Here is a 26,945-nt window from a genome sequence, read left to right on the forward strand (position 1 = left end):
AGCGGCTCCACGAAGGGACTGAGAGCTGCGTGCAAGTCAATGGCAGACGCAGCTCATCTTTTGAAATCAATACTGGAGTCCGTCAGGGTTGTACTGCTGCCCCAGAACTATTTAATTGTGTCATCGACTACATTATGACTCGGACCATAAACCGCCTCCAGTTTGGGTTGCATTACGGTGCTAGAGTACTTTCAGACGCTGACTATGCTGATGACCTTCTCTTGTCTCCGATTCACCGTCGAAGCTCACAGAAGCCCTACAAATCCTTGCTGATGAAGCCTTAAAGATAGGGCTGTCGATTAATTGGCAAAAGACAAAAGTGATGTTTGTTGAACCCCATAATTCGCCGCGTCCCCCGCCAGTCCTAATGGTCGGTGACAAACCAGCTGAGATTGTTGAGGAATTTACATACCTTGGCTCTATCCTCTCAAATGACGGATCAGTCCTTAAAGATCTAATGCACCGAATGGCCAAAGCCTCAGCAGTAGTGGGAAGACTAAGTCCCCTTTGGAGGAAACCTTCTATCAGCCGTAGGACCAAGATGCGCTTATACAATGCTTCGGTGGGATCCGTGCTTCTTTACGGAGCCAAAACTTGGCCGGCCACTCAGTCTGTGCTTAGCACCGTAAATATAGCCCAAACAAAACACCTTCGCCGCATTGAAGGACTACGCTGGCACGATTTTGTTAGCAACGAGAATCTCCTGGCGTCAACTGGTCAAACAACCTTCTCAGTCCAACTCGCCCAACGAACACTACGCTGGTACGGACATCTCCTTCGCATGCTCCCAGACACTCCCGCACGAACGATTTTTGACTTTGATCCTGTGCTACACGGCGGGAAACGCCCGAGAGGTCGTCCCCCAACCAGATGGAAGGACACGACAGGTGCCTTCTTAGTCATGGCAAATATTCAAGAGGATGTCAACATCCTTGCAAGAGATCGGTCCAAATGGAGGCACCACGTAGCATCACTCTCGACGCCGGAAGCATTTCGGCAGGAGCATTAACTCAAGTAAGTCAAGTCTATATTTTCAAATCAACTAAGGGCCGCTACATTGCCACTAATTGCTTTAAGTTATTCAGTCTTTTCCATGGAACTGCTAAGTTGTTTGTAATGCTGGTTTTTTTATCAACTAAGTTATCTTGAATACGTGAAGTTTAGGGTATTTTGATCTCCTGATGTATTTTGGTTATGTAGATTCTACTCATACCACGATTTAGCTAGCGCTAAATTGAGCGAATCAGAATTTTTTGACCAATCCGAAAATTCCATAAAAATCTAGTTTGCTCAAATTAGCGCTAGCTAAATCTAGGTATTAGTACACTTTCATTATATTAGTATTATTTTATTCAGTGTTCTTCTTATCCTTAAGGGTAACCTAGCAACTAAGAAAAAAAAAGTATTTTTAAATTTCAGAGACTATGAAATTGTTATCGCCTTAAAAAAAATTGCAGTTTGAATAAAAAATCTTTTGCATTTACTATATTCTATATTACTATATTTACTATATTTACTATATCCAGTATGCATTTACGATATTCTAATTACATCTTTTATTTTCATTACAAAATTTACATAAGACACAGGTAGTTCCACAATTAGAATTTTAGTTTTAAAAACATAAATTTAGAAGCCCAGACTTCAATTCAAGAACTGAAACATCTGAATTCAACTAGGCACAATCAAGCCCAACTACATTAACTTGTCTCATTAAAAGAGAGAAGAACCAACGAAATTCTCATTATTTATAAAAGAAGTTCGCAAAAAAATAAAAATCAGGTTTTACTGAATAAATGTTAGTTCTAAAAATATGCGTCCCTTTAAGCATGCACCCAAGAAAAAGAAGAAGCAGAATAATTAGTCATGCGTTATTAGATGGGTGAACAATTTCTCCAAGAATAAGAAAGAAGCTAAATGATGCAAAACTAATTTTTACGTACACTGTGTTCCAGGAGGAGGATTTCGGGATTTGCGTGGGTTCGTTATTTTCAGGAGAATCCGAGGGATTTACTCATTTCAAGTATAGAAAAAAAAAGATAGCTGAAGCACGCGTCCGTTTAAAGGAAAGACTTAAAAGTAAACATTTAGCCGATGGTGGTGAATTTTTCACCTCATGATTTACTGAAATAAAAAATAGTACCTTTCCTTGCTATGGAGCAAGTATAGCTCATTAGTTGGTCACTATAATGAACAACATGGAGGTTGCTTGCAACGTATACCTCGAATATGAAGGTTCCAAATTTATTTTGTTGAGCATACGCTTTTATAATGAAGATCAGTACCTGTGGTAGATCACAATAGTAGCCAACAAGAAAGAACAAAATAATCCCACGACTACCCGAATTTAATAATTAAGAATTAAAATATAAACTCATTTATGTATATTATGTATCATTTATGTCATTTATGTATTTATATATATATTATATTATATTATATTATATATATATATATATATATATATATATATATATATATATATATATATATATATATATATATATATATATATGTGCATTGAATTGAAACGTACAGCTGAGGCCGAGATAGAATTACCGGAGAAAAAGTATTATATGCAGAAATTCGAGCATTTGCTAACAAAATGTATCTTTATGATTAACATTCATAGAACTTTTTCCATAACACTTTAAAGTGAAAACCAAGGATTTCTAACGTTCTTCCTGAAACAACCGGTACATATTTATCAGCATATTTGAAGTAAAATTCGAAGCAGTAAAGCAAAAGTAAATGAAGTGATCCAAGAGGAAAAAGATAAGATTACACGCAGGCTGCATTTTTACTGACTTAAGGTTTTGTTCTTAGAATCATAGATCATTCAGCCTAACATAATTGTCAGATTCTATATACCTTGTTGATATTGAATGAATAATCATCTCATGTGCCAGTACTGAGTATTTTATATACAAATTTCATTTTTAATCTCATTGAAGCCCGAATGCACTATGGTCACAGTTATCGATAAAACAGAATTACACCATTTATATGTAATTAATGTGTCAGAAATACCAAATGTAATTTAGGAGGTTCGGGCTATGTTTAATTTTCGACCGAAATTTTTTTAACTGATCGATGAGAGATTTTTGAAATGAGCAAATATAAAAGCTTGGCATAGGAGCTGTTTGATCCGTATACCCAATAAATTAAGTAAAAAAAACCAACATTTTTTTTTTCAACTGAAAGCAACAAGAATGAGGCAGTCCCCTTATATACGGAATAATTTATGTGCGTTTTAATTTTAATGTAGCCTCTTAATTTCAGTTAAAATTGCTTGTTTTTTTTTCATTTCATCCATGAGGGTTTTTTGGTATAATGTGAGGATATCCCCTCCCCCTCCTTCTCGCATCCACCACCTTTCTTAAGACATAAAACACAAAACTTCAAATTTTTATAGATAGGAGTTTGAAACATCTAAAATGGGATTCTCTGATATGTTGAATCCCATGGTGTGATTTTAATTACGATCGCTTGACTATTTGGGCCTGTTTCCCCTTTTTTGTAAAATCCGGAAAACTTTCTCAGACTTGTAGCTGTTGATAGGTAATATTCGACTTAATTTTTCGGTTACAATTTGGCCGAGTCGCTCCTTACTTACAGCTCGTTACCACGAGCTGTTAGATTTGATCAAATATATAAAGACATAGCATTAGTAAAAAATAATTAAAACTAATTAGTGTTCATATAGGCTTTTCAAACAAGGTCCTCAATGTTTAAACTGTCTATTTCTACAGTGTATGATGATCATAGGCAGCAAAATAGCGCTGCCTAGGTAAAGAGCGATGTAGGTACAATGTATCTTTTTTTTTTTTTTTTTTTTGGTTTGTTTTGGACCAGGGCACTTCGTATCAACGGAGTTGTCATAGAAACTTCGAAAAGTAATCACTTGATTGAAAAATGAAAGGGCTAGTGCCCTTTTTAATGGCCGAAAGATATTTTAGGGTAAATAATCCCACGTCCACCATTTCCCCACACATTGCATAAAAACTTTGAGATAGCCATTTTATTCAAGGTAGTTGAAAGGTCAGAAATTATGTCTTTGAGGACGAACCCCTCCCCCTCCCTCCCCATAGCCCCAAGGACAAGTGTTGTGAGTTATGCCCTGGGGGCATATAGGGTGCATATAGAAAAAGTGATCGTATAAACTTTGGAAGGGGCTCATTGGATTGGTAATCAGAAGTTCCAATGCCCTTTTTAATATCCAAAGTGATCAGAGGGTGGATACCCCCCCCCCGCACCTCGTTTTTTCTCAAAATGCATCTTATAAAAAATTTTGAGATGACTATTTGTTTTCGTAGAAATTTCGAAAAAGGCTCATTCGATTAGAAATTGAAGGGGCCTTTTCAATAGTCGAAAGTGATTGGAGGACAACTTACCCCCCTCCCATGCCCACCATTTCCCCAAACACATCCAATCAAAATTTTGAAACAGTCATTTTGTTCAGCGTAGTTAAAAGGTCCAGAAATAATATCTTTGTTGATGACAACACCCCCACAGCCCTCAGGACAAGGGTTGTAAGTTATGCCCTGGGGGCATATAAGGTTTTTATAGAAAGGGTGGCCGTATGAACTTCGGAGAGGGCTCATTGTATTAGTAACCAGAAGTTCTAGTAGCCTTTTTAAGATTCAAAGAGATCGGAGGGCGAATACCCTTCCCCCCCAGCACACACACACACACACACATCATATTATCCGGAAATACGTCTGATAGATATTTAGAGATGACCATTTATTGTTGTAGAAACATCAAAAACATTCATTCAGTTGGAAATTGAAAGAGGCTTTTACAATAGTCAAAAGTGATTGGAGGGCAACAAGTCCCCCCCCCCCAAGCAAATCAATTCCCAAAACACATCTAATCAAAATTTTGAGATAGCCATTTGTTCAGTGTGGTTGAAAGGTCTTGAAGCTGTATTGTCTTGGAGGATGACAGCCACCCCCCCCCCCACTCCACAGCCCTCAGCGCAAGCGTTGTAGGTTATGCCCCGAGGGCATATTAGGTTTTTAAGAAAAGGGTGGTCCTACCAACTCAGGGGTTCATTGGATTAGAAATCAGATGTTCTAGTTCTCTTTTAAGTCAAAGTGATTGGGGGCAGTCCCTCCCTTTCTACAACGTATTTTCCTCAAATACATCCGATAAAAATTATGAGATGGCCATTTGTTCAAAAATAGTCCAAAGATCACATAATAATGCCTTTGGGGTGGACAGAATCCCCCAGAGTCTGTGGGTAAGGTTGAAAGTTATGCCCCAGGGGCAGATAATGTTTTTGTGGAAGGGGTTGTCATGTGAACATTAGAAAAGGCCCATTTGATTTGGAATATATAGTCCTAGTTCCCTTTTATGAGTCAAACATGATGTGAATGAGTCAAACCACATTCAATTGAAATTCTGAGATAACTAATTCGTTACCAATAGTCCAAAAGTCACATAACGACGTCTTTAGGGTGGGCGCAATCCCCCAGAGTCCATGGGCAAGGGTTGTAAGTTATACCTGGGGTATATAAATAAGTGAAATTCAAAAAGAACAGAGATTACAATAAACAGCCGAGTCAAACTCAAAACGAGCAAAAATTAACATGAGTAGGGTTGATAACCCCCCTGCATTCTCAAGACCAGAACATAATTTGGGCTTTACTGACAAACTTTTCTTACTTCATAAATAAAAATTATCAATACTTTAAGGAATAAATATCAGTATATTTCAATTAAACTGAGATCCACGGTCATTGTTTTTTTGTTTTTTGTTTTTCGGTAAAGCGCAAATTATGCTCTGGTCTTGAAAGTGCGTGGGGTTTATCAGCCCTACTCAAGTTGATTTTTGCTCATTTTGAGTTTGACTCGGCTGTTTATTATAATTTATGTTCGTTTTGAGTTTCATTTATTTATTGAGGAATTTGTGGTAGTTTTACGCTTGGAAGATTATTTGACTTTATTTCTGCTCATTCTTTGATTAATAGAGCTCTTTACTTTTCTTTGAAAAACTTGTTTGGCGGAAAAGGTTTTTTAATTTAATTAAATTAAAAAAGAACGTGATCCTATCACAAGTTTTGACTTTTATCAGCAGATCCAATTATACTATAAGTAAAGCATATAACGAACAATTTTCTTATTACGGACAATTTTATCAGACTAAAAATATTCATCGAGCGAAGCTCGGTAACCTGGTTCACAAATTATTATTGAAGCTTTCTGCCGTAATGTGTAGCATTTCATGCAAAATAATGATGGAAACTGATAATGTAAAACATCAGAGGATTTTTTCATTGCAGTGGTCACAGTTAAAATTGGAAACATACAGCATTAATAATGATTCACAACCAAATTTACAATAAAGCCACAGAAGTGCAGACGTTTTATTTACCCCATTCGCCTTCTTTAATACGTGTAGCAATTACAATCGAAAGTAAATATAATGGCAATATTTTAAAAGGTGTACTTTCCAAATTCCTTTTATTTGAGATGTTTTATTTTTTATTTAAAATAATACAGCATTTTTATATCAACAGGGTTAATTACAGCTTTTTCTAAAGTCAAATTATACGCAAAAAAAAATTATTTCCTTGACAAATCGAACTTCATTTCACAGTCAATGTGATATATGAAGTGGACAGAGAATAATCAGCGAACAATGATTTTTAATCAAATCTGTTGAAGTAATAAATATAAGTACAAACAGAAAAAAAGGAACTCGACTTAAATATTTAATTTTGTTTTGTCACTATCCCCCCCCCCCCTCCTCCTTGATAAATACAAATTTTATCCAGGCATGAGGGAGAGGTAACTGTAAAAGAAACCGTGATTTTATAACTACATCCTAATATCATGGGTCACTCTACGTCAACCTGATCAGCAACAAATTCAAGCAACTGCAATGCCAGGTATTATAACCTTTACCCTCATTTAAGCTGTGCTATGGTGTTTTCCAAATATTGGTTAGAAAAAGAAAAAAAGAAAAAAGTCCATCACCAAAATGCCTACAAGCGCAATTGCTCAACACGCTAGTTATATCTCACCCTGTATTACGAACAGATTAAGTAGGGACGTTGTGCGACGAGAGGATTTGGTTTTACCCTCCTTCACTTCTTTAGTTTTCCCTCTGATTTTACCTTCAGTTTTTTTAGGTTTGTCCCTTTCCCTATTATCTGACAATGGACCTGAGAGAGAAGACCAATCTGAATCATTTCCAATGTGGCTATTCTGGGCTTCAATAGGTAATTCTTCAAATTTGAGAACGGCTAGAAAGAAAATCGAAGTTTATTCAACTGGCTGTAAAAGGATTATATTGTAGGCAATATATATATACATATTCCTGTCTTTTAATATTGCGGTCTTTTCAAAGACATTAGATTATTAGAGCAGGTCCGATTATTAGCAACGATATCTACTAAGCTTAAAACTTTTGGTTTTCATTTTTAAGGTTTTTGATTTGTTGTAACACCTTGTTAAAATATAAACAAATATTTTTGCAACTGCCACTTTTTTGCTTTTTGCATGATTTAATGTCTTTTTATACTGTGTCTTTTAAAAAATGTTTATTACGAAAGTAAGTCCAATTTCTAACAGCTATTCCTACTAAAATTCCAACTTTTGGTTTTCTTTTTAAGGTTTTTGAATTGTTATAATCCCTTGTTAAAACATATACAAATATTTTCCCAATTACAAGTTTTTTGCTCTTTACGCAATTTAATATCTTTTCATACTGTCTCTGTTCCAAGATATTTGATTATTGAAGCTAGTAGAATTTCTAACAACGATATTTACTAAGCTTCAAACTTTTGGTTTCTTTTTTTAAATTTTTGAATTGTTGTAATTCCTAGTCAAAATGCAGAATCATCATTTGTAATAATTGCAAATTTTCGGGTTTTTTTGGCCTTCCTACTGACATTATATAACTGGTTGCGTTCAAAAAGGTTTTCTTTTTTAAAGTTTTTGAGTTGCTGTAATCCCTTATGAAAATATACACAAATATCATTGCAAATACCATTTTTTTGCTCTTTACGCAATTTGATGTCATTTCATACTGCTCTATGTTCATAATCATCATTTATAATAATTGCAAATTTTCGTTTTAAGGCCTTCCTATTAACATCACATAACGGGTTGCGTTCAAACCTGTAAGCTTAATCACGTAGCGAGTTGACTAGTTTTATTTAACAAAAAAAAACTAATTTTGAAATTTTGAGGTATTTTTCTAGTTTGAATTAAAAACATTAAAATTATTTCTCAGGTACCGTAAATTTTTTTGCACTTTACATAATCACATCTTAAAAGGACATAGCTTATTATACTTATAAGCAAGGAAATTCGGAAATGATGTTTTTCTAGCAACGATTTCTACTAAGCTTCAAATTTTGATTTTCTTTTTTGGGGTTTTTGAATTGTTCCAATCCCTTGTTTAAATATGTATTTGCAATGTTAAAACATTTTTACTCTATTAAAATATTTTTGCAATTACCAGTTTTTTGCTCTTTGCGCAATTTAATGTTTTTTCATACCGTTTCTATTTAAAGATATTTGATTATTACTGCAAGTCAGATTTCTAACAACGATTCCTACTAACCTTCAAACTTTTTGTTTTCTTTTTTTTGGGTTTTTGAATTGTTGTAATTCCTTGTCAAAATATATGCAAATATTTTTGCATATACCAGTTCTTTTGCTCTTTCAGCAATTTAATATAAACTTATCCAAACATGAAAATCTTCAATTTCTCCAAATGAGTGTAACAAGTGTGACAACGTCATTGCAATACTAATGTATACAAAATTGACGACACTCAAATAAATTTTTTTTCTAAAATTAAGACTATTAACGAATTTTCTGAAACTTCTGACATCTAGATCGTTTTTTAAGACCAGAATATCATAGGATGCCTATTTTCTCGAAAAAACATGAAGCCCTTTTCGGGAAAAATACATATATATACAATTATTGCTGACTTATAAAGATAGTAAATACTATCTTTATGAACGAGTAATAATTGTATATGTATTTATGTAACTTGGGATATTCTCGCCTAAAAAAATGATCTAGATGGCTCAGAAGTCTGAAAAAATTCGTTAAGAGCCTTGTTCGCCTCCTATGAGCAAATTCAGATACACTAGAGAAACACTATCCCAGCCAATAATGACAGTTGCATGGCCTTTTGACTTGGTGATGTTGTCTTTTAGAAAGTCCTGGCCGTTTTATCTATCTGTTTTATATTCATCTAAACTATATTTTAGTTATCACTCAAAAACAGGTTTTCAGATCTCAAATATTCTGTCATCCCAGAGATAACCCTAGTCTTTTTCCATGATTGTTTGAACGGGTAAAAAAGTCACTTTCCAGTCTTTCTGAAGATGCCGATTATTGCGCGAATATCTTGTTGCATCTAGTTTTAGTAGAATAGTTACCAATAGCATTGACGAAAGATAATTCAATTTGGATTCAAGTCTATATATATATATATATATATATATATATATATATATATATATATATATATATATATATATATATATATATATATATATATATATATATATATATATATATATATATATATATATATATATATATATATATATATATATATATATATATATATATATATATATATATATATATATATATATATATATATATATATATATATATATATATATATATATATATATATATATATATATATATATATATATATATATATATATATATATATATATATATATATATATATATATATATATATATATATATATATATATATATATATATATATATATATATATATATATATATATATATATACATTTATTTCTAGGCAAATACATACACACCCTGAAAGTGATAACAATAGACGAAGCAAATTCGGAAGGTTTACTTTCTTGGGAACTTCTTTGATCAATGAAAATTTAACGAAAGTCAACGACAATAAAAAAAAGCCGCAAAACAATCGAGCAAATGGTTTCTAGTGAATATTTAGGAATATACATACCAGGTTTCTGCAGACCAGTACACTTTGTCCTTACAAACATTTCTAAAAGTTTCTCGACGGTCAGCTCGTCACATTGACGCTTGAACTCCAAGTGAATCTGAAAGGTGGAAAGAATTATCTATCTTGCAATATTTTTAACAGTATATTAACTTCTTGCATAAACCCACAAGCATCAAATCAAACATTGAGTAGGACAATAGCTTCAAAATCAGCTATTGTAAAAAATTAGAAAAGGTATTAGAGCTCATCTGTAGCAACAAAAATTTCAGGCATCATTTGAAACTTGGAGAGATATTTCGATGGATCTTTTGTCGTCAGGTTTGTTAGAAGTGTAAACTGATATGTTTGAGAAACATGAAGAATGACTACCAAGTACCTCTTCTATTAAGACTTCTCTGTTGAATCCACAAAGAGCAGGGATTCCAGAGTAGGATAGGGGAAAGTTTTTCCAGACAAAAATTTACGAGGAACTAGAAAGAGAGGTCCCGAGTTCCGAACATAGATAACAATTAGTAAACGATCTGTTTATAGGCCTAAAACGGCCTTTTGTAAAGTGGGGTAGAGTCTGATAAAATGCAACTCATTATAAAAAAAAAGTGCTAAATACCCCAAAAGGACAAACGATCTCAATGAAAACTACTCCAATATAAAAAGAATATCAGAGAGTCCAAAGGCAGTGGTTTTAAGTTCCTACCTGCAAAAATTTGGAGTTTTGCATTTTTTTTTTTTCCCGAGGAGTCCCATTAAAACCAGTATTCTCAGGAATATGTTGATCACGCCAGGGAAAAGCAACATTTGCTTCAATAAAAGTTAACAAAAAATAATTGAATCATTCGTTAATTGACGATAAAGTAAGGATAAAATACCGAACTTAAATTAATGAATAACGTGTGCAAAAATAATAAAATAATGTATCAATCGAGTTTGAGTTTAGACGGACCTTGTGTTTGAGCAGTCTTTCTTAAAGAATTGTGTGTCCCACACGTACACAAATTTTGGCCCTATTAAACCCTGTTCGCCCTATTGTGAAACCTAGCATCTTCAAAACTAAAGTAATACCACAGCTGATGAATTTATAAAATAAACAACTACCAAAGATTTTTACAATTCACAACAAATGACCAGAGAGAGGCTGGAGACCGAGCATTCTCACTGTTTGCAAAAGGCGACCAGAGACAGAGCTAGCCAAAGCAATTGGGGGTAGGACCATGAGCGCTTCTTAGCAAGAGGGATCAGAGACAAATCGTCCGTACATTTTGTCAGTGGGTTAAAGACAGAGCCTCCTTGCCGGTACCAAAAGAGAGCTACAGAGCAAGTCAGAGAATGAGCGTACGTACCTTTTGATCAAAAAGTCAGAGAAGGAGCGTACACACTGTTTACCAATAGGTATCAGAGACTGAGTATGCGCACAAGTAACAAAGGATTGTTGGAAATTGAGCCGTACCTGCTATTTTTTAAAGAAGCGTCGGAGCTTCTATTTCATATGGGCTATTTGCATAACTTTTGGGCACTTGTATCTGAGAACACAAATTTGCTTACCCCTTAAGTACAATTTTTTTTAATTGTACTGACATGAATGTCATTCATGACATTCAAATGTCATGGTACATTTACTGCAGAAGAATATTCTTGGTGTGCACTGGAGATAAAAGGCGAGACATGCCACACTTTTGCAGTAAATTATTTGGGGCGGACCAAATTCAAAAAATGAATAAATCGCATAAAACATTTTTTTTTTTTTGCGTGTTGCTACAAACTACACCTAAACATATTGTTAGATATTAAATGATAGAAACAAATATTTTTTCTGTCCCCTCAACCTCCTACTCTTTCCGCTAAAGTATAACTTACAATTTAAAGAAAAAAATAGACATCCTCAAATTTATACTATTTACCAAAATGCTTCGAGAATGAATTACTCATTGAAGTGTATTTGATTTAATGCATAAAATTCCCAGTAACGTTGGAAACACCAATACCTTTCAGTTTAAGTTTGTGAAAGATATAGTATATAAATAGATTATATGTAGTATACTATGATACTACAAAAAAAAACAATACATAACATAAAAATAAACCATTACCAACAGACTGTATTTGTTACACTAGCTCAAATGAAACTTAAACCTAAAGACTAAGGTGTTAAACCAGGCAACAGTACCCCTGTATTCATGATAATTTTGTTCGATCAAAGCATTGATGTTCGTTTTTTTCATGAGGAAAAGCTATTATTCTTTATTTAATTTCCGTTACTAGTTCTTCAGTAAATGATACTGCCAATAGTGTGATTAAGAACGAAATCGAAATGTATATAAAGCTTTTCCATTCTCTAAACAGAATGGTTACCTCAACAACTTTGCGCTCAATGTGGGTGAATGATGGCGGAAAACGGCAGTATATATGGACATAATATTTTTTTACCGTACCTTTATTTTCTGAAACCATTGGTTTCATTCAATCGCCCTAAAAACAGTGTATCCCTGAATAAAGTTTTCGAGGAAGGATCTAAATTGGTGGATATGAAAGTAAAAAGCGAAATTGAAGGGCCGCTAGTTATGAAAATTGTCCATTGTTTCTATATAGTATTTGCTATGGCAAAGGAAACCGACATTTTTCGGGGGGGGGGGGGTTCTGGAGATGTGTTTTCTACGAGGAGAATTTCTCATTGAGATGGAAGTTCCTGGGGGGGGGGTGAACTTCTCAGGAGAAATTTTGGGGGACTTTGCCAGAATTCGCATACGGAATTCGTTTTATTTGTCTTGCCTTCTTGCTGGCCATCCCATTTTACATGAGATGTTTTGGGGGAATTGTACGCGGGGAATTTTCAGCGGAGTCGAAATTCTTTGGGAGATTTTTATGTGGTGGGGAGATCTCCCACAGGAGAGAATCTCCACCAAGGAATTATCACCAGGGGAAATTCCAGGTGGAAGTATTTCCTGGAATTATGTATCTACACAGGGGGATTCCTCCATGACCTTAAAAATGATCAGAAATGAAACAAAAATGAGCCCTCTTCAAATTAAAACATGTTAAGGAGTATTTTTCAGACGGAATCATATGCAAGATATTTCCTGAGGTGAATTACGCAGCGAGAATGAAATTGTCCGGGGGCAATTTCTCGACGGAAGAATTTTCCGTGGCAGGAGCTTTCTATGAAATATTTTATTGCGGATGGGGGGATTTGCTGTTGAAAAACGATCAGAAATTAAATTAAAAAACAATTTTTTTCTACTGAAAGTAAGGAGTAACATTAAAACTTATAACGAAAAGAAATTATTCCGTATATGAGGTAGGCTGCCCCCTTCTCAATACCCCCTCTTTACGCTAAAGTTCGACCTTTTGTCTCAATTCTTTAAGAACAATTCCTGAAACTCAAGGGCCGTGTATTAGGATCAGAACATTTTTATAATTTCTGAGAAAAAAATTTGCGTGAGGAGAGGTATTGGGGGGGGGGATGCCCACTTTATATACGGAATAACTTTCTGTTCTTTCTAAGTTTTGATGTTGTCGTTACTTTATGCAAAAGACTTAGTTTTTTTTTTAATTTAATCAAACAGTTCGTGGTAACGAACTGTAGTAAGGAGCGACCCGGCTCAATAGCAACCGAAACTGTAAAAAATGGAATTTTGATACCAATAGTTACATCAAAAGAATCGCATTTTAATGCTAATTTTAAATATATAAGTTTCATCAAGATTAGTCGTACCCATCAAAAGTTACGAGCCTAAGAAAATTTGCCTAATTTTAGAAAATAGGGGAGAACACCCCCTAAAAGTCATACAATCTTAACAAAAATCATACCATCAGCGTATCAGAGAACCTTATTGTATAAGTTTCAAGCTCCTTTCTACAAAAATGTGGAATTTCACATTTTGTGCCAGAAGACAAATCACGGATGCGTGTTTATTTGTTGTTGTTTTTTTCAGGGGAGATTGTATCGACTCGGTGGTCCTAGAATGTCGCGAAAAGACTCATTCTAATAGAAATTAAAAGTTCTAGTGCCCTTTTTAAGTGACCAAAAAATTGGAGGGCACCTAGGCCCCCTCCCACGCTCATTTTTCCCCAAAGTCACCGGATCAAAATTCTGAGATAGCCATTTTATTCACCATAGTCGAAAGACCTAATAACTATGTATTTAGTGACGACTTACTCTTCCGTAGTCCCCATGGGAGGGGCTGCAAGTTACAAACTTTGACCTGTGTTTACATATAGTAACATATAGACGTTTACATATAGACGTTTTCAGGGAGATTTTTTTGGTTTGGGGGGGGGGGGGGGTTAAGAGGGGGGGGGGGGTACGTGGGAAGATTTTTCCATGGAGGAACTTCTCATGGGGGGAAACGACTTTCAATCAAGGGAGCGCAGGATTTTCTAGCATTATTTAAAAAAAAAAAAAAAAAAAACAATGAAAAATTAAATATGAAAAGTTTCTCTACTGAAAATGAGGAGCAGCATTAAAATTTAAAACGAACATAAATTATTACACATATAAGGGGTTTACCTCCTCGTAATACCTCGCTCTTTACGCTTAAGTATTTTTAGTAATTTCAACTTTTTATTCTACGGCCTTTGTGATTCAGGGGTCATTCTTAAGGATTTGGGACAAAATTTAAGCTTTAGTGTAAAGAGCGAGGTATCGACGAGGGGTGAGCCCCCGTAAGTTCGCTACGTAAGTTAATTCGTAAGTTACGCATATTTTTTACTTATGAAAACGTTCGTAAAAAATTAAAAGTTATAGTTGCCTTTTTAAGTAATCAAAAAATTGGAGGGCAACTAGGCCTCCTCCTTCGCTCCTTTTTTCACAAAATCTTCCGATTAAAATTATGAGAAAGCCATTTAGCCAAAAAAATTAATATGCAAATTCCGTTTTAATTATTTATGTGCGGAGAGCCAAGATCAAAACATGTATTAATTCAAAAACGTTCAGAAATTAAACAAAAAAACAAGTTTTTTTTTAAATGAAAGTAAGGAGCGACATTAAAACTTACAATGAACAGAAATTACTCCGTATATGAAAGGGACATTTCCTCCTCAATGCCCCGCTCTTTACGCTAAAGTTTTTTACTGTTTTAAAAAGTAGAGCTAAGAGAAAGAGTCAAACTTTAGCGTAAATAGCGAGGCGTTGAGGAGGAAAAGCTTCTTTCACATATGGAGTAATTTCTCTTCGTTTTAAGTTTTAATGTCGCTCCTTACTTTCATTTAAAAAAACTTGTTTTTTTTGTTTTACCAATATATATCAAACCCTGAGGAATCAAAAAGACGAAGCCCCATGTACCTCTCCGTAACAGATCTCTGAACTGAGTTTCGCCCTGCTGTAGACGTTAGGATTTGTTGGACACTACGCCAAGATGTTAGCAGTCGTCAACGTCCCGGCAAACTACATTACCGAGGAAGTTAGAGATTTTGGACAATATTATTCTCAAAGTTAGGAACCTAAATGCAAAATAAATAGGTATTAGGCAGCCACGGGACAGACGAGAACATTAAAAATGGCTTTCGTTCAGTCGACTCGGTCTTCACAAGTAGTTTTCTTGTCGGCAGTAAATGTCTTCGCACACAAAGCTACCCACAAATACTCCTTGTAATCTTTCAACGGCACTATTCAGACCCAACTCCACCGATGGCTTGTGATACCATAGATTATAACCTCGAAAATGTCACAGGATCTCATAGGGTAGACACCAGTTCTTATTATGGTTTAAGGATAGAAGCTGCAGCCATCAAGCTTCAAACACACAGCGAACTGCAAGCTCATCACACTTTGCTTGATTTATCAAAGGTAACTGCCCATGCTAGGAAGGGAGCTTTGTCACTGAGGAAAGTAATCAGTTTAAAGCACTTTGCTTCATAGAAGAGGATATTCAGAAAACAATAGAGAAAAAGACAGTGAGAAACTGCAATATTTTTAGAATGTCAATTACAAAAAAAAAATATTAAGGCACTACCATTAAAAAAATGAAGAGGCCCCACGCTAAAACTCCAGAAGTATGCAGGGAATAACAATACAAAATCCTTGACAAAGAGTTAAAGGAAGCTCTAAACACGATGAACGTTGACCTTTTAAGACTTAGACAAAAATAAACTAAGGTGGAGAGTTTCACACACAGCCACAAAAAAAGCTAAAATTAATGCAAAATTAAGAAAAGAATTGCGGGGGTGAAGCCCAACAGTACTGGACTACAAAGATGCATATCAGAACGTCCAGTGACGTACCTACAAATTATCAAAGATTATCCCACCAGAACACCTGTATTTGCTTGACAATAGTTCAAATTCACCTTCAGATGACAGAATCATATGTCTGTCTGTGTTTGATGTGATACACTTCTCTTTATAATAATTTTCCGAATGCAAAAATTGGCGGGAATAGCTGTTAAAAGAGAACGTACTTCTATTTAAAGGTTCGATGCCAGCGTATTGTGGGTAATGTGTCGTAGCTCTGACGTACGCTTGCAAATATTCTAAACTTGTGCACTACTCTCCCTAATGTTAATGATAAATTGATACAGATTTCGATCTGCTCAGAAATACCGTCTTTAGCGGTGAGCATTTTCTTTATACCGAATAAGAATCTCCGAGTAGCTTATTTCTTTTAAGTGACAGATTTACATTCATAAGTAGCTCTTCAGTTGCTAGAACTTGGCTTTACCACAACCACTCTACCAAAGTCAATAGCGACACATGAGCCAAATCTTACATATTCAAGACCAAAGAATACCAAAGACAACTTTTCATTGAAGAAACCTTCAGGATCTAGGAAGAGTCGTTGAAAGAATAGCCTACGCCTCACATAACAGTCAGATGTCTGCACTCGTAGTACATTCCCACATCCTGAGTGGAAAGATGTGTTGGCTGCAGCAGGCTAAAGAGAAAGATATCTTTTAGTGATCTTCTATTCAATACCTTGGGTGCCTCTAGAGCTCCATGAGAATCTCAGGTAAGGAATCTTTTGATTTTGGAAAAAGCATCAGATCAAGTTGCAAAACCCACAAATGAGAAGGAGGTTTCTCTATGTATATTTAGCATCTTTGCGTAGCATTAGAATAAAAAATGAGTGTCATCTATAATACGCCATGATAAAACAGCAGGTCCTTCGATGCATTCTTTTTTTTTTACAGGCTAAAGCTCTAAAATCAACAGTTACTTGTACTAAACAGTTCAGAAATTTTTTCAGCAGAAATTATATAAAAATGATAAAATTTACTACAAGTATTCTATATCAGAACGTCAAAAATCGTATCGAAACAAATTGCATTGCTTTTAAAAGAAATAATTACAACAAAAACAAAAAACAAACGACTGCACTTACCTTCCCAACACTATCATAGTTGCTCTGAATTAGCTGAATATATGTGCTCAGAAATTCTTTCAGTTGAGCTAAATGTGATTGTTCAATCTCTTGAAAATGCTGAAAAAAATAAATGTTATTATAATATTAGTTTATATAAAAACAATCAATCCAAACTATTAAAACTGTATTGTCATTTTTTTATTTCTATTTTTTTTACTTTTAAGCTTAATTTTAAATAGCTATTTCATGATTCGACATGATAATGTAATTCAAAATTGAGCATTTATGTAACAATATTCATATTTGATATTTTTTTAGTCCTGACGCCCTGATATAAGGTTTCTTCCACCAATAAACCAGAACCTTAAAACAGAATGCAGGCTTATTTGACAAAAAAATTTGAACAAAACAGGAAACATTCATAATTATGTTCCCCACACAAGACTCTATGACCTGAAATACATGGAAAGAAAAATGGGATTCGGAAGTATTGGTTGAACAAAGAAGTTTATAAAATCGATTTAAAAATCTTAGCAATCGAATTGCAAGCTGTGGACTAGAAAAATTTATAAAACCAATCCATCTCCCAGCAAAATTCCCAATCCAAATTCGCTTCTTTTTTTTCGAGCAAAGTTGTCAAATTTACAACCCAGATTATGAACTCACAATCCCATCTTTCCCGGCAACAACATTTCATGATCTAGACTGTCAGTGGAACAACATGTTTACAATCCAGATTTATGAGTTTAAACCTGCTTGTCGGTAGAAAAGAACTGAAGCTCGTTATTTTCGGTCAAATCATTAATTAAGATCGTTGGCAGAGACGTTTATATAATTGCTGAAAAGTTCTAAAAATATCTAACTGTAAATCAAATCTAGTTGCTTTATCTTGGTTTATTGTTCTATTTAATCTTTTACGAGAAAGATGTCATAATGTTAGAAAAAAAATAAGCTTAAAATTAATTACTAGTCTTAAAAGACCATAAACCGAGAAAGCGGGGCCCTATTTCCCAAAAGTTACGATTCATAGCTTGCCTTACGCAGGTAAGCTCAAACGCAGGGATTTTTCCAGGTTGGAAACTAAAAGCTAAAAAACACGAAAGCGAGGAAAGTTAAATAAAAATATTGGAAAATACAGGGAAAATCACAAAATACTTTGATATTTTACCAAATCAAAAATTCGGTATAAAAACAATTTGGGGGGAGAACCCTCCACCACCACCCTCGCATACGCGGGCCTATACCTAAGGAATTATGATGCCAGCATTATTTTTGCATTACTTTGCAGGAATGTGTGAAATTGTTTTGTTTTTTTTTAGGTGGAGGATGGGCATATTTGTCCAAATCAAAGGGAAGGAGGGAACTACAAAACAACTACTGTATGAGAAATTAATTGCAAAGTTTCCAAGAAGGGGCAAGATCCAGTGACTTCCCTCCGTACTTGTGCATGAATAAAATACAAAATTTTAGTTATAAATAGCCTAGTAAATTAAGAACAACATCAAATGAGATTTTTCCGTAATTACTATTTAAGCATTAAATTTACCAATTAGGTGAACACAAAAATCGAGCTTGAATAATATGATCTTTTTTAAATATAAATACATGCATATATACAATACTAGCTGTTGGGGTGGCGCTTCGCGCCACCCCAACACCTAGTTGGTGGGGGCGCTTCGCGCCCCCCCAAGCCCCCCCGCGCGCGTAAGTCGTTACGCGCCATAATAGTTACGCGCCATTGTAGTTGTGTCCCTATGTCCCACCTGTGAATATAGATATATATATATATATATATATATATATATATATATATATATATATATATATATATATATATATATATATATATATATATATATATGGTTTTAACTACGTAAAACTTGCGAATATACAACATTCTTTGCTGTCCCATTGTCTTTGCATATAAATAGATTGTCAGGTTTACCGACTCTTGAACATGCAACATATAATGGTCCATGGGAAAACAATCTGTATTCAGATCTATACCTCATGATTCTAATGATTGCCCTTGAGCTTTGTTGATGGTGATTGCTAATCGACCATTCCCTGTCCCGGTGTCCCGGTCGTCATTTATATCCCCCTGTTTCCCCGTTGTAGTTGTGTCCCTGTGTCCCGGTCGTCATTTATATTCCCTGTGTCCCGGTCGTCATTTGTATCCCGGTGTCCCGGTCTGTATATACATTCGTTTTTTAGTTTTGTTTTTCTCCTTTATTTTTTTCCTTTTTTTTCTTTTTTAGTTTATTTAGATTTTTAGATTTTTTAGTTTTTTTATTAGTTTTTAGTTTTTTTTTTCTTTTTAGTTTTTTTGTAGTTTTTACCTTCTTTTTAGTTTTGTTAGTTTTTTTTTTTACTTATGTCCTGGTCGTCATTTATACTCCCTGTGTCCCGGTGCTTTGTTGATTGCTAATCGAACATTCCTTTTGTCCTGGTCGCTTTCTCTTTGAGTGTCGTCATTTATTTTTTTCTTTTTTAGTTCTTTTAGTTTTTACCTTTTTTAGTTTTTTTAGTTTTTTAGATGAAAATTTTTTTTAGTTTTTTCCTTTTTTTCTTTTTAGTTTTTTATTGGTTTTTACCTTTATTTTAGCTTATTTTTCAGTTTTTCCTTTTTTTTTTTTTTTTTTAGTTTTTTTTTAGTTTTTTACCTTTTTTAGTTTTTTTAGTTTTTTTAGTTTTTTAGCTTTTTTACTTTTTTTATTAGTTTTTAGTTTTTTTTGTAGTTTTTGCCTTTTTTTAGTTTTTTCAGTTTTTTTTTTAGTTTTTTATTGGTTTTTACCTTTATTTTAGCTTATTTTTCAGTTTTTTCCTTATTTTTAGTTTTTTTTAGTTTTTAGTTTTTTTAGTTTTTTACCTTTTTTTAGTTTTTTTAGTTTTTTTAGTTTTTTAGCTTTTTTATTTTTTTTATTAGTTTTTAGTTTTTTTTGTAGTTTTTGCCTTTTTTTAGTTTTTTTAGTTTTTTAGCTTTTTTATTATTTTTTAGTTTTTTTTGTAGTTTTTGCCTTTTTTTAGTTTTTTTAGTTTTTTAGCTTTTTTATTTTTTTTATTAGTTTTTAGTTTTTTTGTAGTTAGTTTTTTTAGTTTTTTACCTTTTTTTAGTTTTTTTAGTTTTTTAGCTTTTTTATTTTTTTTATTAGTTTTTAGTTTTTTTTGTAGTTTTTGCCTTTTTTTAGTTTTTTTAGTTTTTTAGCTTTTTTATTAGTTTTTAGTTTTTTTTGTAGTTTTTGCCTTTTTTTAGTTTTTTAGCTTTTTTATTTTTTTATTAGTTTTTAGTTTTTTTTGTAGTTTTTGCCTTTTTTTAGTTTTTTCAGTTTTGACGTCACCTGATCCACAGATCCACAGATCCACAGATCCACAGACAACTTATTTTTATATATATAGATTAATCTGCAAGCTTATCTGACGTGTCAATTATTACTAACTAGTGTCCAGTGATACATACCGTGGATAAATTATCGGAGATTAAGAGCAGTGATACATCATTGAAGGCCATATGATTCTTAAAGAATCAACCTATCTCGTCCATTATAGACCATTTTAGTTTATGTGGCTAAACTATTCGACATTGCTTGGGTGGTCCTGTTATAGCATGTAGCGCTCGGATGAGGAGATCTGAATAAACGATAGATAAGTAAAAGCCAATACCTAATTTCCCAAAAATGTTGGAAAAACTATTGAACTTTTCCCGTTTTTTTTGCGGGAAATAGAGGTATATTTTAGTTTTAATGAAACTTACATCTTCTTACAACGTGGATTTTGTTTGTTCGATTAAATGGAGCAGAACTTCCTTTTTAAACTTCAGGAAAGGACAGTCCCAAAAAATTTTCTAGCATACCTGCTAGGAAAACAAAAATCAGCCCCAAGGAAATATTATTCTAGCAATTTGGCCGCTTTTCGGGTTTCCCTAAGATACTATCCGCTTTGATTGGAAAACTTACCGACATAGCAACATTGGAACATTCGCTAATATGTCCTTTGTCTTTGAGAAAGTCAGCCGATCCTGTGCCTCGCAAAATGATTTTAAGGTATCACATCCTCTTAAGAGCAAGATAAGGGAGTACGGTGAGCCTATAAGGGTTGTATCTCCGGTAATTTAATGAGGGAAGAAAGAAACACAAACAACAACACCACTTTTATTGAAGTGTCTGTGTCGTCGTTAAAAAATAGAAGATTTGAAAGAGAATTAAATTATCCTGATTATTAATCTGCATTTCCGTTGGATTAAAGCGGGAAATTTCTCTACAAGTAATAGTTAATCAGAATGCAATTGTTTACAAGAAGTGTTTTAACTGACAATAAGCCTGTGCAAAGAAGGCCTTGGTTAAGCAAGCTAGCTAAATCTAAGCAGATACTGGTGATATAATCTACCTTCTCCTACTTTTTAAGTCATTGGAATAGACAAACTTATAGCATTTTGGGGTAATTAACTATTCAAGATTTTTCTAGAGCCTTGTCCATAGAAATAATGACTTGGGATACACGTCAAAATTATTTTATACTTAAATATTTGATCATGGACTTTCTACTACCCATTCAATAAGTGTGTAACAAAAGGACATTGGCAAAAAAGGCCAACCGCTAAATAAAATTACCAATCATTTTTCTGATACTACCGCCAGAACCACTTTTTAACTTTCTCCACTTAATCAGTTTACCAGACTTTTCGAACAAGATATGGAAATACATCTTAGACAAGTCAGAACCAGTGTTAATTATGTAAAGAGTCATGTGCCTTTCATGTATTACGTATCATATTTCCCCCATCGGCTTTGTTTAGAAAGAATGGTTCAAGACACTTGGATGGGGACCTACTCGATTGGAAATTAGAAGTTCTAGTGCCCTTATTAGGCAGACAACGAGCCAACCTGCCATGCCCATTTTTGCTTCCCGGTCCCCAGCTACCCACCGAGACATCTAGTAAAAATTTTCAGATAACCATTTTGTCTAGAATATTCGAAAAATCAATAAATATATCTCTGGGTACGATATGATCCCCAATGCCCCTGAGACAATGGCCGTAAGTTATACCTGAATTGTCAACTGTTTAAAATAGGTTTTACAGGATTTACAGTTTTCATCTTAGGTGTCCAATAGCTTGAAACTTTCCGTTAACGTTATCTGAATTAATAGAACTACACAACTTGTTGTGCGTTGTGGGGGGGAGGGGGTATGGGTCCTAAAAACAGGACAAATAACTATTTTTCCCTGACTAGTTTGGAATTTTCAGTCGTAAGTCCTTGAGCCATGACAAGGTAATGTGTAAAAAAATACCCCCAAAATTTTTCTCGATCGTTTCGAAACATACATCTTTAAGTCCTTGGGCTAAAGAGATTACCCAATTTAGAATCATAAATAAAGAAAAATATTGGCTTCCTCTAAATAGGGCACGACAAAAGTCCAGAAAAGGCCCAAAAACTTTTTCCTATCTATTCCGTACTGTCATATGTTCGTAGGAACATGAGAATGGGCTCGTTCGATTTGAAATTGAACTTTCTAGTGCCCTTTTTAAAGAGTCCAAAGTGACCGAAGGGCAACTAACCTCCCGTCAATGCCCTTTCCTGCTACCCGGCCCTCCAATAGTCCCCCAAATATCGGATCAAAATTTCGAAATGGCAGTTTTCTTCAGAAATTCAAAAGACCTATTAAGTGTAGCTTCAAGGTTGAGAGCGTCCCGCAGTCCCAGCATTGTTGACAAATATATTTAGTAAAAAAGATGGCTATGTTTTACCTTGGTTGTCCGATCCGATATTAGCTCTTGCAAATCGTCCACAAGACTTGACTTACTTGACTAAGGTTTCCTGTCGGGCGCTGCTCAGCCTAGAGTGGCGTCTGCCTCCTCCATCCATTTCGGTCCAATGCAAGCGTTAGTGCTTCACTCGGTCTGGTATTTGCCATCGCCAGAAGCTCGGACTGGCTGTCGGACTATCGTTTCTTCGGCCTGTCGCGGGGTCACTTCCGACCGGCTTCCGTAGGGTCAAAGTCAAAGATCGTCTTTGCGTGTAAGTGCTGGGGCATTCGAAGTAAGTGTCCGAACCATCATAATGTACGCTCAGCTGCTTGGATAGAAAACCGACAGTGCTTGGTAAGCTGCAGCAGCTTCTCATTGCTCATGAAATCGAACCACCTTAGACCTTCAATCCTTCTCAGGCTCTTCGTCTGGCATACGTTGATGGCCTTTAGTGTTGCGGTTGATGCATGCCATGTTTTAGCTCCATAAAGCATTAAAGAACAGTCAAGGGCGCTGAAAATCCGCAATTAAGGTGAACAAATGATATTCGGTTTTCGCCAAAGATAACGGTTCAGCCCACCCATGGCAGAAGACGCTTTGGATATCCTTGTTTGCAGCTCGGGGCGTTCCATCTGAGAAAATTGTAGAGCCCAGGTAAGTGAACCTTTGGACAACTTCAATGCTAGTTGTTCTGTCTAGGATAACTGGAGAATCAACAGCTAAGCTAACTGGATCGTCCGCAAAGCCAATATTTAAAGAGTTTCTCAAGGGTATGCTTTGGAAACAACACGTTTACCTGACTAAATCAAAAGATGTGCCCAAGTTTTCAAATTATCTGGAATATTTCGAAGATTACTCGATGGACCGAGGTGAAAATTTCAGGGAGTATTATAGGGCGAGGGTCAGCCGACCTTAGATTTCTGGCTAGGGGATGTGGGCAAAAGTAAATCAAAAGACACTATGTGTGTCATCAAAATAGCATATCCGCAATATCTAAAAAACTGCTTGGGGAATGGATTGGAACTTCCGCCTACAGTTAGGGAAAGGCAGGGGCAGTGTTGGGCAAGGGACTTGATACGGATATTGCACCTGCTAAACTGTGTCAGTTCATTACCATTGCTGTTTTCCTTCCTTAACGAACCTCCTAGAACAAAATTGTATATTTTTAAAAGGAATCTATTCAGCCCTATATCTAATCAGCTCTATTTGTTCCTGCAGCTCAATTGAAAATCCATCAGTCAGAACTGTCCTTATCAGTCGCTTCTACATGGGTATTTATGACTAAAACTGATACCTTGCACGTTTTAGTCATTAGATGTACAGCTAGGATTATATTATTAATACCTTCCCATCCTAAACAAACCTGAAAGGCTCCCTTTTTGACTATTAGTCCAACTTACCTCATCCTTCCTATCTGAATTAATTCATTGTCCTTTGATTTCATGTTTAACACCCCTCTTCATCGGGAAGAAAAGTTTCGAAACTACTAACAGGTTCAGTTAAAAACAACTAAGTCAGTCTGTCAAACTATCAACATGGTAGCTTTCATTCAGCTCCGTAGCACTAAAGGTCGCAACTTACAGATTGCGTGAATAAACTGAAAATGCTATGGCTAGCACACACTCCCACTAGTGTAGGTCAGAGACCAATATATCCCTCTCAAGTCTACACAAAGCACTTTAGCCAGTTTATAACTCCACAGTTGAAAGCCCCTGGCACTACCAATTAGCAGCCCGACATGACTAGCATTACCAGCATTATCATGTCTGAAACATATTTTCAGGGAGGAAGGGAACTTCTACTTTCAAATGCGCTAAATTATGCAAACACAAATTTACCTATATGGCTTCTAATCGGAAGATTCAAAATATTGCACATAAGAATTTGAGGCACTAGAAACTGATGCAAAACCTAATAATATCAATACTAGAACAGTTGTTACTTCTTGATGAACATAATGTATAGTTTACAACATGATTCTGGCTTGTAGAAAAAAAAATCCAACATTTCTACAAGTACGGATTCGTCAAGCATGTGTCGTGCATAACATACCCTATAATATTCATAAAATGAAAAAAACTCACTCTACACGAAACAGTCATTTTCCTTTCAAAATCCTCTCTTGCCGCATTATGCTTCTCTAAAAGAATCTTATAATCATCGGTTGATTTCTTGAACTTCTGTTCAGCTCTTTCAACGTCTTTCGAAGGGCGATTTTCTTTTCTAAATACTTCTAGTTCTGCCCCCTTTTGCCGGTACACTTCGATGGCTTTTTGGACAGCAACCGTCACAGTCTGAAGCTGTTGCACAGCATCAGCAGTCCCAATTTCTTCATCTTTAATCTAGAAAAAACAAACACAACAACTAAAAAATAACCATTATTATAATACAAAAAAGAAAGCTGATGATATTTCACATTCAATGATTGCGTCAATCTTGGAAGAATAAAAATCTTGAAGAATAAGGATAATCTTGAAGAATAAGGATAATCTTGAAGAATTGGAAGAATAAGAATCAATCTTGGAACCAAAAAGATTTGGTTCGCAAAATTTGTCCCGAGTTACGAACTCTCCTTGTTGTACTTCCGTTCCATATAACACAGATAACCTTCTTGAGTATTTCCAAGCACTAATTAAAGATAATATACTATCATAAAAATACCAGCATAAAAAGAAGATAACATAACAAACTAAAAGCCTTATTTTCCTTTTTATTGTTACAAATATACTATCGTATTACTTATTTAGTAAAATAGAAAACCCACAAATATTTCGATTTTTCAACTTAGGCTTTGTTCTTTCAATGTGGATTAACAAAGGAAAAAATCGTCAAAATCAGCTTTGAACTTCCAAAAGAAATGCTCTAAAGAAATATTTTTCATATTCTTCTGATAACAGAAGAAGACCTTGATTAGGACACTTGAGCTATAATCAGCAAAATCCTATCAGGAACAAATTTGATTACGATATATACATATATATATATATATATATATATATATATATATATATATATATATATATATATATATATATATATATATATATATATATATATATATATATATATATATATATATATATATATATATATATATATATATATATATATATATATATATATATATATATATATATATATATATATATATATATATATATATATATAGTCTTGTAGTTCATGGGCGAAGAGTAAGAAGGGAAGTAACGCCTTGGTAGTCTGTGGACCAAAAATTTGGCAAATGATATGTGCAACGGTGTGAATTTAAAACTACTTTGGAAGTGGACAAAATTAAAAAGTAAAAAAAAACACGCTACTGGACCACACTACGTCCACTTGATAGTTTTAATGCAAAACGAGAAAAAAATCTATATATCTTTCATTCCAGTTCCGAGTTTATAATCAAATTTTACCAAGGCACTCTAGTGCTTCCTTTGTCTATTTTTTCAATAACAAAGTAAAAACTAAGTGGGGTATAGTATAGTAACAGAATAACTGAAATTAATACCTTCGAATCCAAGAATCCAATACCATAACTATTTAAATATATTTTAAGTGAAGGCTCCCTTTCTTCACTGTTGCTATGACAAGTAGGTAAATTAGAAGCTTTGTTTGAGAAACAAATAAAATGAAATGCGTAGTAATTCGTAAGCACTCTTAAGTACCATAGTAAATGAAAGCCATTTTCCTTCCTCTCTCTCTCTCTCTCTCTCTCTCTCTCAATCTCTCTTTCACTTTCTTTTCACCAAAATAAAGCTTGTTTCTTGTGACAAAACGTCAGTTTTACTACCTTTAACATTTAAATACGAAAATGGTAACCCCCACACACCTAAAAAATAACAAATAAAACTTTGTACAGACTAAAAAATAAAATAAAGCTCATAAACTAAGTGCTGAAAATTTAGCTTGCGCTTGAG

General features: G+C 34.4%; 2 protein-coding genes across 6 annotated transcripts in view; one reads left to right on the plus strand and one right to left on the minus strand.

Annotated features, from left to right (window-relative positions):
- The window catches only part of LOC136028331 (glyceraldehyde-3-phosphate dehydrogenase-like), a 360,255-nt gene that overhangs the window by 109,817 nt on the left and 223,493 nt on the right, over window positions 1-26,945 (plus strand). The window lies entirely within an intron of this gene.
- LOC136028263 (F-BAR domain only protein 2-like) overlaps window positions 1-26,945 on the minus strand; it is a 108,387-nt gene that overhangs the window by 65,059 nt on the left and 16,383 nt on the right. For 3 of the 5 annotated variants that reach the window (XM_065706031.1, XM_065706022.1, XM_065706017.1), the window contains exons 5-8: window positions 25,113-25,370; window positions 17,304-17,402; window positions 9,995-10,091; window positions 7,125-7,253 (exon numbers count right to left, since the gene is read on the minus strand). In XM_065706031.1, the coding sequence (XP_065562103.1) occupies window positions 7,125-7,253; window positions 9,995-10,091; window positions 17,304-17,402; window positions 25,113-25,370 (583 nt within the window). Of the gene's footprint in view, window positions 1-7,031; window positions 7,254-9,994; window positions 10,092-17,303; window positions 17,403-25,112; window positions 25,371-26,945 lie in introns of all 5 variants that reach the window. The other 2 variants (XM_065706008.1, XM_065706000.1) reach the window with 1 other exon arrangement.

This window comes from Artemia franciscana, chromosome 1 (assembly GCF_032884065.1).
Source record: "Artemia franciscana chromosome 1, ASM3288406v1, whole genome shotgun sequence".
Classification (NCBI taxonomy): Eukaryota; Metazoa; Arthropoda; class Branchiopoda; order Anostraca; family Artemiidae; genus Artemia; species Artemia franciscana.